The sequence below is a fragment of the Pristis pectinata genome, chromosome 29 (genome assembly GCF_009764475.1).
Source record: "Pristis pectinata isolate sPriPec2 chromosome 29, sPriPec2.1.pri, whole genome shotgun sequence".
In the NCBI taxonomy this organism is placed as follows: Eukaryota; Metazoa; Chordata; class Chondrichthyes; order Rhinopristiformes; family Pristidae; genus Pristis; species Pristis pectinata.
In genome coordinates this window covers 2,546,973-2,561,969 of record NC_067433.1, presented here as the reverse complement: position 1 = coordinate 2,561,969, position 14,997 = coordinate 2,546,973, and the positions used below count along the sequence as shown (strand labels likewise).

Below are 14,997 nucleotides of genomic sequence, written 5' to 3'. Positions count from 1 at the left end.
ATGAGGGAGAAACATGGAACTGTGAGGCAGTCAAACGGTGCTCACAATCTGCTCTCCTCTACATTGGAAAAAAACAAATAAAGGATCGGGTCGCCGCCTGGCCAAACACCTTTGTTCAGTCTGACCCTGAGCTCCCATTTGTCCATCTCAAATAAAACAGGAGCATTGGGCCCCTTGAGCCTGCTCTGCCATTGAATATCACCACAGCTGATCAAACTAATTCACTCCAACTGTTCCCTGCTTTTTCCCCCAAGCCCCTTGATCCTTTAGCCCTGAGAACAGCATCTGAATCCTTGAATATATACATCAATTTGGCTTCTACTGTTTTCTGTGGAAGACAATTCCACAGGTTCAGCGCTCCCTGGGAGAAGACATTTCTCCTCACTTCATTCTTAAATGGCCTACCCTCATCCTCGGACTGTGACCCCCTGGTCCTGGACTTCCCATCACCGAGAACCTCCTTCCTGCATTTCATCTGTCCAGTCCAATCCACTCTCTCTTTAGCTTCTGACACTGTTCCAGTAAAGCCCAACACAAGCTCAAGTAACAGCACCTTCTGGTTAGGCAGATAGTCTTTGGGATTCACTGTCGAATTTAACAATTTCATTTGACCAGCTTTCCAGTTTATATCAGAACTGCCCACGTCTGATGAAAGGCTAGAATCTAGAATTTTCCATGTCACAAAAAAATAAAACTGGAATATTTTATATATAATATGTTTATGCAGAAATTTGTACATGTTTGAAACAAACTGAAAATAAAACCAGGGGATGGAAAGTGGAGGATGGGGTGATCTCAAAAGGCAACAGGGCAGTGGATCTACCGGAGCCCACCAGTGACCAGCTACTCCGCACTGTAAGCAGAGAAGGAACTTTGCCCAGGTCCGGAATTTTATCACTGTGCGATGGTACATGACGTGTTTTGAAATTGTCAAAAGCCTGTTCAGCTGTGGTTGAAGCATACCTGAACCCAGTCACTCTCCTGCAGAGAAGGACTATTTCCCTGTCAACCCAACAGCACAGCTGAAAAGACCTTTGAGCTCGAGCCAAACCCAGTGCATTCAGCAGAAGCCAGGCTACAAGCAGTTTGGTGAGCTCCGAACCAGCCCCGGTGAAGGGTCATGGTCCTTGTTACTTAGAGTACACAATTCAGCTTAATAATTGGGCAAGTAAGAGGTGTTTGTTTTTCAGGAGGTGTGGGTGGGGGGGAGGAATCTCAGTTTCATGAATAATGTGATTGTCTCACTAAAGAGTGCCTCCCTGCCCACCTTGAACTGCACTGAGCGCAGGAGGAGTGTCCAGGGTCAGCACCTCACTTCCCCAGGTGACCTCTGAAGCATCAACAAGATCAGTGAAGCTCATCCCCCCCCACCCCTCACCCCCAGACCGTGCCAGGGACGTAACCAGAGTCTTACAGACAAGAGGTTACAACCCCAGCCCCCATTTGGGGACCAACCAGCTGAACAAAAGCCGATGATCCTCACGGCGAGGGAAGCTTTCCAAAGGTCACCTCCACAAACCCTGTCAAGTATGCACCATGGCGGAGCTCAAGTTGCAATGATCATGGAGGCACCTCTACCTACCATCCTGACCCTCCTCCCACCTCTGTCTTCTCCAGAAGTAGCCCTCCCACCACCCCAGTCCCTCCTTGCCTTCCTCCAGCCTCAACGTAATAAAAGGTTATTTACAGTTTTCAATATAAAAATGGGGTCAAATATTGACCAGTTTCAAAGAACATCTTTTAAAAATTCTCTGGAAGGTCAAGTGTCCAAGAGCCAGATTGAATATGGGGTCAAGGAGCGTGGGCCAAAGGTCACTCTGGTGACTTGGTCACCAAGGACAATGGCTGTGTCTGCAGACCATGTTGGGAGTGTGTGGCAGCCTCAACTGAGGAAGGTGGGGTCAAGAGGAAGGTGGGAGTGGCAGCCTGGGAGAGGTGCCGAGAGCCGACGGGAGAGGGGCTGGAGGTGGGAGCCCTCAGCTTGGACTGGACTTCGGGCTTGGTGCTGAGGGACAGTGGCTGAGCCTGCTCAGGGGCTCGGGCTTCTGGTGCCAGCTGTTGAGTGGATGGAGAGGGCGGTGAGTCCAGGACACTGCTACTGGCGGAAGCAGAGATGGGCAGCGAGTAGATCCCATCCGCGTGGACCAACTGACGGCTCTTCAGCCTCCGTCGGGAACCAGACACCGAAGCCTCTGCAAGACAAGGATCTGATCGTTACAGGGGGACTGGGAGTATAGATTGTCGCAGTGCACACGTCTTACTCACCAACTCCTCTTATTGTGCAAGTTTGCACCACCAGAGTAAGTTTTTGGTTTAATTCACGAGTCAAAGTCATACAGCATGGAAACAGGCCCTTCAGCCCAACTCCTCCATGCCAGCCAAGATGCCAGTCCCATTTGCTCCCGTTTGACCCACTGTGACTCTGCAGGGCTGCCTGCTCCCAGTTATAGCCGAGGAGCTGAGCTGTCACCCTGGACTGCTCCAGTCTGTGTAGACCTTGTCCTGGGCAGGAATATACAACCACGCAGTGCAAAAGCGAAGCGCACACACAGTGTAGTGTTTCCACTGACCCAGGAGAACTCACATTGCAGCCTTTTGGGCTCAATAGTGAATCCTCCAACTGCAGGTAATGCACTTGGTCTCTGTGTCAGAACCGGCCGGTTCTGCCGTAAGTCAGATCGGCTCAGCTTTTCTCTCTCCAGTACTACAGCCTGACCTGCTGGGCACATCCCACAGCCCTGCGATTAGCAACACCCTATACCTTTGTCTGAGTTACCACCCTCTAACTGCCTCTATTTGACCAGAGGTCATCTGGTCTCACCCTATCACAGATATTGTCTGATCCACTACTTTCACTGCAACAAAGCTACTCTTTGAATCTCTCTTTCCCAGTTCTGATGAAGGGTCTTCTACCTGAATCACTAACTCTTGTTTCTCTTTCCATAGGCACTGCCTGACCTGCTGAGTGTTTCCACTATGTTGTGATTTTGTTTCAGATTTACAGCGTGTTTTCTGATTGACGGTAGTGCAGCGGTTAGCGTAACGCTATTACAGCACCAGTGACCCGGGTTCAATTCCCGCCACTGTCTGTAAGGAGTTTGTATGTTCTCCCCATGTCGGTGTGGGTTTCCTCCAGGTGCTCCGGTTTCCTCCCACATTCCAAAGACGTACGGGTTAGGAAGTTGTGGGCATGCTACGTTGGCGCCGGAAGCGTGGTGACACTTGCGGGCTGTCCCCAGCACACTCTACGCAAAGATGCATTTCACTGTGTGTTTCAATGTACATGTGACCAATAAAGATCTTATCTGGAATACTGGCATTTGGAATATTGAGTTCAGTTTGGTAACCCTGCTGTAGGAAAGATGCCATTAAGCTGGAAAGAGCGCAGAGGAGATTTACAAGGATTTCACTGGGACTGAGGTATGGAGAGAGGTTGGGACCTTTTTCATTGGAGCGTAGGAGACTGAGGGGTGACCTTATAGAGATGTATAAAATCATGAGGGGCATAGATAGGGTGAATGCACTCAGTCTTTTCCCAGGGTTGGGGATTCAAGAACTAGAGAGCATAGGTTTAAGGTGAGAGGGGAAAGATTTAATAGGAACCAGAGGGGCAACTTTTTCACCCAAAGGGTGGTCTGTATATGGAACGAGCTGCCAGAGGAAGTGGTTGAGGCAGGTACATTAGCAACATTTAAAGGGGACAGGGACATGAATAGGAAAGATTTAGAGGGGTACGGGCCAAACGCAGGCAAATGGAACTGGCTTAGATGGGAATCTTGGTCGGCATGGACCAGTTGGGCCGAAGGGCCTGTTTCCGTGCTGTATGGCTCCGTGACTATAACAACCTGTGTTTCAGTTTACATCAGTAATTGGCGGTGAAAAACTTACAAAGAACGTTGCTTGTAGTAAGAGTGCAATTGCTAATACACCAGTATTGTAACTAAAGCTGGGTCCATATCGAACCGCCCCACAAGCTCCTGACCCCTCTACACAGGCAGCCTGTTGATATACTAGAGAAAAAGTAAAGAAAAACAGACCGACATCTCTCCCCAGAAACGGTAGCAACAGAGTCTGTGGGACAGAGAACAGCATCGCACTGTGGGAGTTATCTGGTCATTAGAACCCTGCGGTAACTATAGCGTCAAGATCTTGCTATGAATAAAGTGGCTGCTGTGTTTCCTGCAGATCATTTGTAACCATCCTTCAAGCCTCTCTCTGGCTGTGACGATCCTAAATGTAAAACCCACAATCCTTATGAAACAAGTTGCAACCCACCCCCCCAAATCCCCAACCAACCCCCCACCATCCCAGCCCCACCCAACAGTATCCCACGATAATTCCGACCAGACCCTCGGGGTCTGAGGACACACCTTGGTTACTCTCCTCTGCCGGCTGCTGTTTGCCTCGTTTCCTCTTTTTCCTCTTTCCCTGTAAGATGGAAACTGAGACGGTGAGTACAATACAGTCCTGGGAACCAGCTGTGGTCCCCTGACCAACTCCTACCCCCTTCCCCCACCTGGGACTGTCCTCGAACCCATCCACTGGGCGATCTTCTACTGACTCCCCCCTCATGAAAACCAAACTCTGAAGAACCCTTGGTGCCATCCCTGACCATCCTCCCAGCCCATCAAGAACCTCCAGCTCCCCCTCAATGTCACAACCATTAGTCAATGCCCCTCTCTCCAACAGGCCCTGCCTTGTCGCCACCGTTCACGGTGTGTGACCAAACCAAGCTGAGTACTCACGTAATTGTCTCGTGCTGACCACCCGGGGTAGAGCTGAGAGTGCAGCTGCCGTTCCTTCCTCGCCAGCTCATAGTACTTGGATTGCTCCTCTCGGGTCAGCGCGTGCCACTGTCAGGACAGGCGAGAGTTTCAGCAGCGGGAATGCAGAGAGAATATCCACCCTCCACCCTCCTCCCTCCCAGCTGCAACCAAAGCAGTCGCCCAGTGCAGGCACGGCCCGAGTGAATCAGATTCTGCAGTCAGGGAGCAAGGTGTCAGCATGGCTGCATCACGGTCTGGGATGGCAATTCAGATGTGCAGGAACATAAGAAGCTGCAGAGCAGTGGACTCTGCCCAATACATCACGGGCACATCCCTCCCCACCATCGGGAGTATCTACAGGAGGCGCTGCCTCAAGGTGGCAACATCCATCATCAAAGATCCCCCCACCATCCGGGCCGTGCCATCTTCTTGCAGCTTCCATCGGGCAGGAGGTACAGAAGCCTGAAGTCCCACACCACCATGTTCAGGAACAGCTACTTCCCTTCAACCATTCAGTTCTCGAACCAACCGGCAAAACCCTAATCACCACTACAGTTTAGCAACACTATGACCACTCTGATCACTTTGTTTTTGTTTTGTTCTGAGTTTTTTTTCTTGTAAAAAATGGTGTATAATTTATGTTTTTCTTGTGAATGCTGCTTATCTGATGCTCTGTGCCTGTGATGCTGCTGCAAGCAAATTTTTCATTGCACCCGTGCACACATGGACTTGTGCATGCAACAATAAACTCAAATTTAGACCACAGACCATTCCCAGATTACCTACATTGGCTCAGATTGTTTTGCCCAAGGATCCAGAGTGGGACTTGAACTCAACTTCTGACCTAGAGGCAGAAGTACTACCCACTGAGTCATCGTCAGCATAAATGGACACCTCTTTAACCACTGAATCCTTTTTTTATATATTTACCAGCATTCTTCAAACCAAGTTGAAGTGCACAGTTTTCAGGCAAGGTGGGGTGAGAGACCTACAAAGGTTTTTGATTGATCCAGCTGTTGGGAATACTCAGCAGAGTGGCTCCTCTGTGCTTTAACCCAGCACGGTACCGAAAGCTCATACACCTTCACCAGAAGCGCAACACAGAGAATGTGACAGAACACAGGAACTGAAAATACAAACTATCGGCAAAGAGAAACAACAGCTCAGCCTGGAACAGCTACCGGATGTGATCTTTCTCCACCACCCACAGAGTCTGAACTCGAAAATCAGGTTTATTATCACTGACCTATGTCATGAAATGTGTTGTTTTGCGGCAGCAGTACAGTGCAAGACATAAAAATTACCGTAAGTTACAAAAATAAATAAATAGTGCAAAAGAGGAATAACGAGGTAGTGTTCATGGGTTCATGGATCGTTCAGAAATCTGATGGCGGAGGGGAAGAAGCCGTTCCTGAATCGTTGAGTGTGGGTCTTCAGGCTCCTGTACCTCCTCCCTGAAGGTGATAACAAGAAGAGGGCATGTCCAGGGTGGTGAGGGCCCTGAGTGATGGATGCCGCTTTCTTAAGGCGTTGCCTTTTGAAGATGTCTTCTATGGTGGGGAGGGTTGTGCCCATGATGGAGCTGGCTGAGTCTACAACCCTCTGCAGCCTCTTGCAATCCTGCGCATTGGAGCCTCCATACCAATTGGTGATGGAACCAGTCAGAATGCTCTCTACTGTACATCTGTAGAGATTTGTAAGAGTCTTTGGTGATATACCAAATCTCCTCAAACTCCTAATGAAGTAGAGCTGCTGGCATGCCTTCTTTGTGATTGCATCAATGTGTTGGGCCCAGGATAGATCCTCTGAGATCTTGACACCCAGGAACGTGAAGCTGCTCACCCTTTCCACCGCTGACCCCTCAATGATGACTGGTGTGTGTTCTCCTGACTTCCCCTTCCTGAAGTCCACAATCAGTTCCTTGGTCTTGCTGACGTTGAGAGGTTGTTGTTGCGGCACCACTCAACCAGCCGATCTATCTCACTCCTGTACGCTGCCTCGTTGCCATCTAAGATTCTGCCAACAACAGTGGTGTCATCAGTGAATTCATAGATGGCGTTTGAGCTGTGCTGAGCCTCACAGTCATGAGTGTAGAGAGAGGAGAGCAGTGGGCTGAGCACGCATCCTTGAGCTGTGCCTGTGTTGATTGTCAGCAAGGAGGAGATGTTACTACCGATCCGCACTGACTGTGGTCTCCCGATAAGGAAGTCGAGGATCCAGTTGCAGAGGGAGGTACAGCGGCCCAGATTTTGAAGCTTGTTGATTAGTACTGAGGGGATGATGGTGTCGAACACCAAGCTGTAATTGATAAACAGCAGCCTGAGGCATGTTTTGCTGTTGTCTAAGTGCTCCAAAGCCAAGTGGAGAGCCAGTGATTGCGTCTGCTGTAGACCTGTTGTGGCGGTAGGCAAACTGCAGTGGGTCCAGGTCCTTGCTCAGGCAGGAGTTAATTCTAGCCATGACCAACCTCTCAAAGCTCTTCATTATGGTAGGTGTGAGTGCTGTCAGATGATCGTCATTGAGGCAGCTCACCCTGCTCTTCTTTGGCACCGGTATGATTGCTGCCCTTTTGAAGCAGGCGGGAACCTCCGACTGCAACAGTGAGAGGTTGTAGATGCCCTTGAACATGCCAGCCAGTTGGTCGGCACAGATTTTCAGTACCCTGCCAGGTACTGGTCATCAAAGATCCCCACCATCCGGGCCATGCTTTCTTCTCACCAGGTCAGGGCCTGACGCCTTGCGAGGTTTCACCCTCTTGAAGGATGTTCTGACGTCGGCCTCCGAGACTTAGATCACAGGGTGGCCAGATGCTGTGGGGATTCACACAGGTGTAGTGTTATTCTCCTTTTCAAAGAGTGCATAAAAGGCATTGAACATCAGGGAGTGAAGCTTCACTGCCATTTATGCTGTTAGTTTTTGCTCATAGGAAGTAATGGCATGCAAACCCTGCCACAGTTGTCGTGTGTCCGATTGTGTCTCTAGCTTCACACAGAATTACCTTTTCGCTCTCACGATGGCCTTCCGTAGGTCGTACCCGGACTTCTTGTAGGGTTCTGGATCGCCGGTCTTAAACGCCACAGATCTAGCCCTCAGTAGACTGTGAATCTCCTGGTTCGTCAAGGGCTTCTGGTTTGGGAAAACTCGGTATGTTCTCGAAGGCACACACTCACCCACGCAGATCTTGATGAAGTTGGTGACGGGCGTGGCATATTCATTCAGATCCAACGATGAATCACCGAATTTGGTCCAGTCCAGCGATTCAAAGCAGCCCTGTAAACGCTCCTCCGCCTCCCTTGACCAGACCTTCACGGTCCTCACCACTGGTGCTGCCGTCCTCAGTCTGTGCCCGTATGTCGGGAGTAAATGTACAGCCCGGTGATCGGACTTGCCAAAGTGCGGGTGCGGGACGGCACGGTCAGCGTTCTTGATGATGGAGTAACAGTGATCGTGTGTGTTGGCTCCTCTGGTTCCCAGGTGACATGTTGGTGATAGTTTGTCAGACACTTCTTCACGCTGGCCTGGTTGAAGTCCCCCGCAATGATTGGGAAGGCGTCAGAGTGCGCTGTCTCATGACTGTTGATCACAGTGCTCAGCTCCTCCAGTGCCAGCTTGACATTTGCCGGGGTGGAATGTTCACTGCTACCAGGATGACGGCGGAGAACTCCCTCAGCAGATAAAATGGATGACACTTGACTGCCAGATGTTCCAGATTGGGGAGCAGGACTGAGACAGAACCGCCATGTCTGTGCATCACGATGAGTTAATCATGAAGCAAATGTCGCCGCCTCTGCCTTTACCTGACGCCGTGGTCCAGTCTGTGCAGTGGGCGGTGAAACCCTCGGGTTGCAGCGCTGTGTCCAGAGTGCTGGGGGTGAGCTCTGTGAGTCAGCGTACACAACAGTCCCCAATGTCCCTCTGGTACTGCAGTCTTGCTCTTAGGTCTTCAATTTTATTTTCCAGAGTCTGTACATCAGCCAGGAAGATGGTAGGGAGGGGCCTTAGGACCTTGCGCTTCAGTTTTACCTGCAGCCACGTTTCCTGAGACAATGGAGACCTTCCCTGAGCTTCCAGCCTGCTGCCCTCAATTCCTGGGTGGTCTGCAGTCCTGAGGCTGGTTCTGAAGGTCGCTAGATTTTTTAAATGACTTCAAACAATGTCACTTACTGCAGTCTCTGTGGCTGCAGATTTCAGCTGTAGTGGTTGTAAACAGGAGTATTTTATAATTCCCTTGGGAGCTACACACAAAAAGTCGCCCCTCTCCTTTGATACCCTAGTCCCAGCCACGTCACTTCCAACACGATAGGAAAAGGAAAATCATCTGTGAAACATTTTAGAAGTGGGAACGTGTTGTTATTGGCCAGGGGCTAGGAGACCACCGGCAGCATTGCCACATCTGGCCAGCTGCCACGGATGGCGAGTCCCAACCTGCGCTTTACCTGGGGCCTGTACCTTACCTTGCGTCCCAGTATCTGGTTAATGGCAGCACTTTCCTTCAGTGTACACTCGGCCACCACCTTGGCTCTCATCTCCTTCATGTACAACATGAAGGCGTTCAATGGCTTTTTGATGTGGGGTTTTCTCTTCTCATCCTCCTCCTTCACGGCCAGAGGCTTCCTGAAACAAGTCAGGTACCACACTCTCCTTATGTACAATATGCCAAGCCCCTGTACACAATCCCAATGGATCCAACCATTGCATTTATAGAATTCCAGTGAAACCAAATGCCTTAGCAATCAATTTTACTTAAAATCTTTTAACAATTATTTCTATTGTATAGTCCCATGGATCCAAACCATTCCCATTGTACAGTCCCAATGAACCAAATCACTTCCCATTCTCTTCCAAAGCACAGAATCTAATGGTCCTACCTGTCCCATTGTACACAATCTCAATGGTTGCAACCTCTCCCATTCTCTCTCAATATACGAAATCTCATGGATTAAACCCCTTCCCATTCTCTTGTGAGTTAGAATTCCGAAGGACGAAACTCTTTGCCATTCACTCCCATTGTGGAGAATCCCAACGAAGCTGCCCACCTCCATTCAGAGTCTGAGTCAGATTTATTGTCACTGCCACATGACGTGAAATTTGTTGTTTCTTAGAAGAGCCAATATCAACAGACTCATTCCTTTCCCATTCAGTTCCATTGTGGAGAATCCCAATGGAACAAATCCTTCCCATTTCAGTAAGCTCCTTCATCCAATACCTCACCACAGTGGAAAGAATCATTTCCAACAAAGGCCACCATCGTAGCTTCAGGCTTTCTCACCAATGTTCTTTAACTGTATCCCCTGTATCCTCATCTGGAGTCGCCCATCACCTGTCTACGTGTGCTCCTCCCCCTCCCCAACCTTCTTATTCTGGCTTCTGCCCTCTTCCTTTCCAGTCCTGATGAAGGGTCTCCACCCGAAATGTCAACTGTCTCCCCCCACAGATGCTGCCTGACCCGCTGAGTTCCTCCAGCATTCTGTGTGTTGCTCCAGATTCCAGTGTCTACAGGATCTCTTGTAACCCTGACCTTTGAACCTCTGAATCAAAGTCAATGTGCCAACTATTGAATCTTCTGCTCACATTTTTGAACAGGCCAGCAAAGGTACAACAAAACTTACGAGGAATGGCTCGGACTGGGCTGGCTGTGATCCGGCTCCTGCTTGATTCCTGTTGTTACAATAGCCGGATGGGGAATTCCACTTCCATGTAGACCGTGTGGCGCTGAGACTAACTGAGGAGAGAATCTGCCAAAGAGACACCTGTCAATGAGGAACGGGAACAAAATATCCTGCCAGGCTACAAAACATCCTAATGGGCAGTGGGTAGCTCACTTGATTGGAAATTCAGTTATTTTGGCCAGAATATTGGCTCAACAAAATACCCAACTTTGCCATAATTGGAAAACCATCCGGACCCCTGCACCACCTACAGGTACCCGCCTCTCAGTCAGACTGAATGCTTACCGCCAGGTTCAAAGGAGAAATGTGCTTCCCCTACCACCACAGAACAACCCAGAGTGCTTTACAGCCGTGGTGGCATTTATTGAGGTGCAGTCACCGAAACAAAAGGACAGCAGGAAACCATTCCCCTTGAGAATGCTAACCCCATCCAGTGAGACCACGGTTCTTCTACATACAGTTCAATCTAACCACTTTTGCCTACGGATCCCTCAGTAACACTGGCTGGCAAAGTACATTCATCTCAGACTTAAAATCTACCTCATTTTGTTCCTCACGTCCCTCGTTCTTTGGGTGAAGAAACTGTTCCTTACTCCTCTGCTAAATGGCCGGGCTGGGAGTAGGAAGATATTTCCACTAGTCCTGGCCTCTCCCTCCAGCAGGAAATTTCTCTCCACTTACTCCAATTCCTTCCAAAGATCCTTTACCAAATCACTCTTAAATGTCCATATTCCAGAGAACACATGCCTGCGTTATGAAACCTCTCCTCAGAATCCAAGTCTGGAATCACTGATGAATCTATGCTGCCTTCCTTCCAATACCACACAGTGCCCAAGGCAGGACACATACTCCATACAGCTTTATCTGGAGCTTTGTAGAAACGCGACATGTTTATTCCCATAACATTCCAGCCCTCTAGCTTTACACGCTAACATTCCACTGGCTCTTTAAATTTTCTTTGGAGCTGATCACTACAATTTCATGAGCTATAGTCATGGACCCTCGAATAACCTGTCAGATCTCCACCCTTCTTTGAACAACCACACAATTAACTGTTTGAAATCCATCTGCCAATTTGTCCACTCAACATCTAAAACTGAAACTTGATCCTTTCAACACTGCTAGTTCAAAATCTAGAATAAATATGGTGAATGGTTAAGAGTTCAGCAGTTTCATAGCTCATGAAATTGTGGTGATTTCAGCATAATGATTCCAGACTTGGATTCTGAGGAGAGGTTTCATAACACAGGCACGGACATTTCAGAAAGATTTGATAGAGGATTTTGGAAGGAATCAGAATTAGGAATTCAGCAAAGATCTTTGTGGGACATGACAAGTCACTTCTTCCACCACAAGTACATATCTACTGTATATGAGTGTTATTGCCTCAGCTAATCTCCTAACTAGGTCACTGATTTGCCTTCAATTTCACAGGATTTAAATTTAGCTTAGAGTCTCCCAGGAGAACCTGATCATACACTGACTGGAAATCTGTTTTAAGCTTCATCCATTGACAATCTCGTCCACTATTACAGTTACTCCATCATAAAAAATCAATTTTATTTGTTGGATGTGACTGACTCTACAAAGTCATGGGAACTCTTCAATCAACCAAATTCCAAGAGTTGCAGACTTGAATGGATTTGGTGAACAACTAACTGGCCACACCCAGAATTGTCAGACCTTGTTTGACTGCTGGAAGAGTCATGGACTTATACAGCAGGGAAACCGGTCCTTTGGCCCAACTCGTCCATGCCAACTAAGGTGTCTGCCTTTGGCCCCTACCCCTCTAAACCTTTCCTCTCCATGTATCTGTCAAGACATCTTTTAAACATTGTAATTGTACCTGCCTCTACCACTTTGGCAGCTCGTTCCACATCCCCACCACCCTCTGCGTGAAAAAGTTGCCCTTCAGACCCCCTTTGTCTTTCCCATCTCACCTTAAACCTGTGCCTTCTAGTTTTAGACTCCCTACCCTGGGGAAAAGACTGTGAACATTCACCTTATCTGTGCCTTTCATGATTTTATAAACCTCTTCAGCTTCCTTCGCTCCAGGGAAAACAGCCCCAGCCTATCCAGTCTCTCCTTGTAACTTGAGCCCTCCGGTCCCGGTAACATCCTCGTGAATCTTTTCTGCCCCCTCTCTTGGGTGTATCTATATCACGTCAGTGGTAGGGAAGTTACTGGAGAGGATTCTTAGGGATAGGATTTATGAGCATTTGGAAAACCATAGCCTGATTAGGAACAGTCAGCATGGCTTTGTGCAGGGCAGGTCGTGCCTTACCAACTTTATTGAGGGTGACAAGGGTGATTGATGAGGTGGAGCTGTGGATGTTGTCTACGCGGATTTTAGCAAGACGTTTGACAAGGTCCCTCGTGGGAGGCTCTCCCAGAAGATTAAGATGCATGGGATCCACAGTGAATTGGCCGTTTGGATTCAGAACTGGCTTGCCCGTAGAAGACAGAGGGTCGTGTTCGATGGGACTTATTCTAGCTGGAGGTCTGTGACTAGTGGTGTTCCTCAGGGATCCGTACTGGGACCTCTGCTGGTTGTGATGTATATAAATGACCTGGATGAAAATGTACATGGGTGGGTTAGTAAGTTTGCAGATGATACGAAGATTGGTGGTGGTGTGGATGGTGTAGAAGACTGGCAAAGGATACAGCAGGATATAGATCAGTTGCAGATATGGGCAGAGAAATGGCAGATGGAGTTCAACCCGGCCAAATGTGAGGTTTTGCACCTTGGGAGAACAAATGTAAAGAGACAGGACACTGCTAATGGCAGGACCCTTAACAGTGTTGATGAGCAGAGGGATCTTGGGGTCCAAGTTCATCACTCCCTGAAAGTAGCTACACAGGTTGATAGGGCGGTAAAGAAGGCGTATGGCATGCTTGCCTTCATTAGTCAAGGCACTGAGTTCAAGAGTCACAAAGTTATGCTGCAGCTTTATAGAACTTTAGTTAGGCCACAATCTACCTTGTCATGATGTTGCACCTTATTGTCTGTCTGCACTGCACTTTCTCTGTAGCTGTAACACTTTATTCTGCATTCTGTTATTGTTTTACCTTGTACTACGGCAATGTGATGAAATGATCTGTATGGACGGCATGCAAAACGAAGTTTGTCACTGTACCTCGGTACATGTGACAATAATAAATCGATTTACCAATTTACAACAGTCTGACAGTGACCACCTTTTTTAAAGCATTAGTTTGACCATCCTCTCTGGTCATTGGACAGAACCCATTCTACTTTAGAACAGTGCCACACAGCCTGTTATATTCTCCCAAGAAGGCGGAGGTTGCTCACTAAAGGCAGCACGCTGGGTCTTGCATCAGCTTGGCGTTGTGCTCGGGATTTATGGTTTGGGCCCTGAGCCCACATCCTTCCGTGCCACCCACTGATCCGGGAATAATAATCACACAGAAGCCCTCTGCCTATCCTACCACTACCCTGGGCAGCTCTGAGCCCAGCACACACTCGGAATGTTGCTGCAGGTTCACTTTCTGCAAAGACCAACTCGCTGGACAAAGTAAAAGCCGGGTGGAATCCCACGGCAACGTGTCCATCCCTCCCTCACCGTGTCTGCTGATCTCCACTCATTCCTCGCATCAATCCACTGATCCCTACACCCTGCAGCTCCCTGCCCCAGCTTTTCCATCTTCCTTGGCATCAGCCTCAACAGTGGTCGCCCTTTCCCGGCACCTGGAACAGGGGCCAGGACACCTGGCCTCCCTCTCCCCAGCACCACGTGGGGAGCAGTAACGCCAACCTCTCTCTCCTTGCACCATGTCAATGGGGCAATATCCCCGCTCACTCCCTCTGTACAGTGGACGGTACCTCCTCACACTGTGCAGAACGGTGCTATCACTGCAGTCGAGTCTCTCCCTGCACCTTATAGCTGGCTGCATTTGCCATCTCCCTTCATTGTATGAAGTGGGCAGTACTACTGGATGCATTTAACCTGAACACCAGTGACGGGCAAACTGCAGCAATTCTCCAGAGTTCGGGGGCAGTATCGCCCCTCATCCTCTGCTCTGTGCACAACTCCCCTCTCTCTCTCTGTCCCCCTCCTTCCTTCTCTCCCCCCTCTCATCCCTCCCTCCCAACCCTACACCATGTATGGCTGGAAGGTGACAACTGCACACTGTCTGTCCCAGTTACAAGGAACACCTTATCTGCAATGATTCATTATCCCCACCCCTTGCACGAGAGGACATTATCCTCTCCCTGCACCACACACAGAGCACCCACTCTCTCCCCACCGTGAACACAAGGTGCCGGAGCTGGACTCCCTTGCTGGGGCCAGCGGCTGACCCAAAAGTCTCGGAGTTTCACCCACCTGGCCACAGAGGCGTTGGCAGCCAGTGCTGTATGGTAGGAGGGTCTAAGGCCTGGAGCTAACATCGTGTAGAGAGGGGGACTCGGCCTGTGATACAACAACAGGAGTGGAAAAACCCCAAATTACAACAAACTCCAAACAGAGGTTACAAAACATTGAACCAGGAACACAACTCCCGATGCTCAGACACCCCTCCAGTGAAACATCCCCAGTCTA

General features: G+C 49.1%; 1 protein-coding gene across 3 annotated transcripts in view; it reads right to left on the bottom strand.

Annotated features, from left to right (window-relative positions):
* Positions 1-702: 702 nt before the first annotated feature.
* LOC127584440 (transcription factor 7-like 2) overlaps positions 703-14,997 on the bottom strand; it is a 30,596-nt gene continuing 16,301 nt past the window's right edge. The window contains exons 7-12 of one of the 3 annotated variants that reach the window (XM_052041254.1): positions 14,782-14,868; positions 10,376-10,501; positions 9,221-9,380; positions 4,746-4,853; positions 4,371-4,428; positions 703-2,192 (exon numbers count right to left, since the gene is read on the bottom strand). In XM_052041254.1, coding sequence (XP_051897214.1) covers positions 1,813-2,192; positions 4,371-4,428; positions 4,746-4,853; positions 9,221-9,380; positions 10,376-10,501; positions 14,782-14,868 — 919 coding nt within the window. In that variant the 3' untranslated portion in view covers positions 703-1,812. The remainder of the gene's footprint in view (positions 2,193-4,370; positions 4,429-4,745; positions 4,854-9,220; positions 9,381-10,375; positions 10,502-14,781; positions 14,869-14,997) is intronic. The other 2 variants (XM_052041255.1, XM_052041256.1) reach the window with 2 other exon arrangements.